General features: G+C 40.9%; 1 protein-coding gene across 1 annotated transcript; it reads left to right on the top strand.

Annotated features, from left to right (window-relative positions):
• The first annotated feature begins 2,325 nt into the window (after positions 1–2,325).
• On the top strand, positions 2,326–3,309 carry LOC119215795 (olfactory receptor 1361-like). The gene has a single exon (XM_037468232.2). It carries the CDS (start codon positions 2,326–2,328, stop codon positions 3,307–3,309), a length of 984 nt encoding a protein of 327 aa, XP_037324129.2.
• Positions 3,310–3,583: the final 274 nt, after the last annotated feature.

The following is a 3,583-nucleotide window of genomic DNA, read 5'->3' as shown; positions in this document are numbered from 1 at the left end:
AGAACCAGAGTTGCCCAGTGAACTCTGACCCCCCGTCACTTAGGAGGTCCAGTCGAAGGACCGCTGGCCTGCATTCAAATCCATATAATCTGCCAGCTAGATGTAGGGGCAGAGGCAGGGCAGGGGCTATAACCTCCTAGATACAGTGCTGTCCAACCACCTTCACACATTGCCGATAAGATTGTGGTATTGTCGGGCCGCCAATTCAAGAGCCCCGGGGTGAATGTAACCGGTGGGTTGTCTGTCCCTAATGAGCCGCCGTAGAGGGAATTCCCCCCCAAGCCGGTACGTAGACTTCCGCATTCCATTACATTAGCACTCGTATATAAACACACAGCAGACACCCGTACTGACGCTACATCCCTGTGCCACTTGCGCCAATCGTGGTCCCTGGGGCGGGTATTCCTCTCACTGCTGAAGGCCTGGTAGGTGTGTTTGTGCTCCTCATTTTTTAGTGAATTCTCAGTTCTCCTTTTTGTGTTTTAGACGCTGGCTCAGACTGCTGCGTGTGTAAAGGAGGCGGTCTGCTATGACGTAGCCGCTCTCTTGTAGTCATACTAGGTAATGCCAGTTTACAAGTAGAGAAGGAATATTTATTACATGTGTTAACTCTTTTCTTGTCCTTACAGGCGCTGAGTGCCTTGCAGTTTTTTTATTTGGGTCTAATTGGCATTTAATTTCGTTTTTTGTTGTTTCTTTACTTAATTTACTTATTTACTATTTACTGTGTTTGTTTGGTGCTTAGTTGATTTTAATATATTGAACCCTGTGATTGGGTACTTGTGCTCATTGTGTCTTTTCCTGCTCAGGGTCTGGTCCGGGCGTGGCTTCTCATGGTGGGGGGATTTGGTGATAGAGTTGCTCACTGCTGCGCCATCACTCCTTTTGAATGCCGTGGTATTTTGCACTTCCCTTCACCACTTGTACAGTTTTAGTTTGCCTCTTTTTCTTGATTTGGTGTGTATGAATGTGTGGCACGGAGCGTAGTGAGTGCTCTATTCCAGCCCCTTAGTCCTCCATCGTTGTTGTGGCCGCTACTGGCCAGCCCTGAGTATGGCTCTCTCTCTTTCTGGTTCGCATTGGAGCACATAGATTATAATTGGTATTTTTAAATGATTATATTCAATACAATGAAATAAATATATATATATATATATATATATATATATATATATTCCGATTTTTTAAGTCTCATTACGCCAAATAAATTGCTCAAAATTGTATAATTTGTGTCTAGTCAATTACTTGTTGCATGCCACCATCATTGTCAGGATCGCGCGCGGTCACACAAACAATGCAAAAACTGTGGTAAGCTAAATCATTTTGCTAAATGTTATAGGTACAAGAATGAGTACCAAGTAGGCGGGATGATATGATTCTGTAAACAGGTCACACAAATGACACACAGATCTTTCACACCTGGTCATTGCACCTCCTTCCGCAGAATTTGGAAATGGCACTCAAACGCTGTCTAATTGAGCACCACCCTGCCTCCTGCTGGCTACAGGCTGGAATGTACATTCTATACAACTTTAGGTATTTCAGTTACCTTTACAAGTTATAACATTTCTATGAAATATACTGTTCACTTTAAATTATATTGTTTATAAATGTAAGAAAACACAACTCTAAAACTAACTAATTATATAATTATAAGTTAACAGTGAACTAACAACATGTTTTAACTGACGGTTTTATCCAAAGCGACTTACGCTAAATTGTAACTCATGGCTTACATTTTGCCTGGGGAGCAATTGGGAGTTAGGTGTCTTGCTCAGGGACACTTTGACATGGCACACGGAGCAGGATTCAAACCGCCAAGCTTGCGGCGCCCAGCGCAACACACTACGCCATACATGCATCAGACATACTGCGGGGGGTACTAATTCCCAAAGCCCTAAAAGACAGTGTTACAACTAGCCTACAAAGGACAGCAGGGCATTTATCAAAACGAAATCACTACTTAGAACCAAGGTGTGGTTTCAAGACATCGATCACAAAGCAGAAGCAGCAGTACGCAGATGTCTCGTATGTCAGGCCAATACACCGGTTACACACAAGGAGCCGCTAAAAATGTAAATTCTGCCAAAAGTTCAATATCAAAGTGTTAGTGCCTTCTGGGTGTCTAATGGACACGTGGGATCAGACAATGACCTTATTGGACATGAAGTCAGAGGAGGATTTATAAGCCACTCATTTCAAACATTCAAAACTCAACAGGGCTTCATCATCACAAGCAGGACCATGATGACTTAGAACCGACACACCCAAGAGGACTACATCAACTGCTGCACTGAGGACAGAAAAGGCTTGACAGCTTTTACAATGAATTCATTCAACTCTGCTCTCGGGAAAAACATCACTTTTGTGCGTCCTGCTTATTTCATAATACGTGGTTTCTCAGGCATACCTAATATCAAGTATTACTATGTCTTCCTCTGTTTTGTTTATATTGTTTCAGTGCTTGGAAATACAGTTGTGATGGCAGTAATATATTTGGATCATAATCTGAGAACTCCTAAATACATTGCAGTTTTTAATTTAGCATTTGTGGACTTGTTGGGTAGCTCTGCTCTGGTGCCGAAGCTTCTTGGCATCTTTCTGTTTAACCATCCCTACATCTCCTACAACGACTGCTTGACGTTTCTTTTTTTCTGCTTCACCTTCCTTTCCATGCAGGTTCTTAATCTGGTTGCACTCTCCTATGACAGATTAATTGCCATCATGCACCCTCTGCACTATCATGTGAAGGTGACCCACAGGTTCATGCTGTCTTTGATTGCCTCTTTCTGGGTGTTTATTATAATTGCTGTACTCATTGCAGTTGGTCTTCTTACCAGACTTTCCTTCTGCAGGTCTGTGGTTATTAACAGTTATTTCTGTGACCACGGCCAGATGTTCAGGCTGGCCTGCAATGACTACACACCCAGTTATTTCTTTGCTCTGTTCTTAATAGTTCTAGTTCTTTGGTTTCCACTCTCATTCATCATGTTAAGTTATGTATGTATTGGTTATGCTTTGTCTAAAGTGGCCACAGCTCAGGAAAGATACAAGGCCTTTAAAACGTGTACAGCTCATATCTCACTAGTGGCAATCTATTTCATCCCAATATTGATCACATTTACTGCAGGTTCCCAAATACATCCAAATGCCAGGATCATAAACCTTTCTCTGACCTCTGTTTTTCCTTCCATGTTAAACCCAATCATTTATGTTCTACAGACACAAGAAATCAAAGCATCAGTGAAAAAAATATTAAAAGTCAGAATTGAATCCAAAACGAAAGTGAAGAAAGTTATCATTAAATGACCACCGTTGTTTATATTTTGGGCTTTGTGTTGAGCATTGCAATTCTTTACATTTAAAATATTATTTAGGATATATTTTTAATATTTAAACATGACTTTAAGTTTGTTTTAATTTACTCTAATAACAAACTGTGCATGGCTACTTTGTGGTGATTTAAGAGTTTTATTGATTTACTATGTACTGGTTTACGTGTGGTCTGTTTTTTGTTCTGTAAGTCAGTCAAACTGTTTGTCCGTGTTTTTCTTTGTTTATTAAAAACCTGGCCCATCTCATG

This window comes from Pungitius pungitius, chromosome 16, assembly GCF_949316345.1.
Source record: "Pungitius pungitius chromosome 16, fPunPun2.1, whole genome shotgun sequence".
NCBI lineage: Eukaryota > Metazoa > Chordata > Actinopteri > Perciformes > Gasterosteidae > Pungitius > Pungitius pungitius.
This window is presented reverse-complemented; position numbering and strand designations above follow the sequence as displayed.

Excerpts from the sequence above, each read along its gene's own strand:
- LOC119215795 (XM_037468232.2), top strand. The coding sequence starts at position 2,326 with ATGAATTCATTCAACTCTGCTCTCGGGAAAAACATCACTTTTGTGCGT.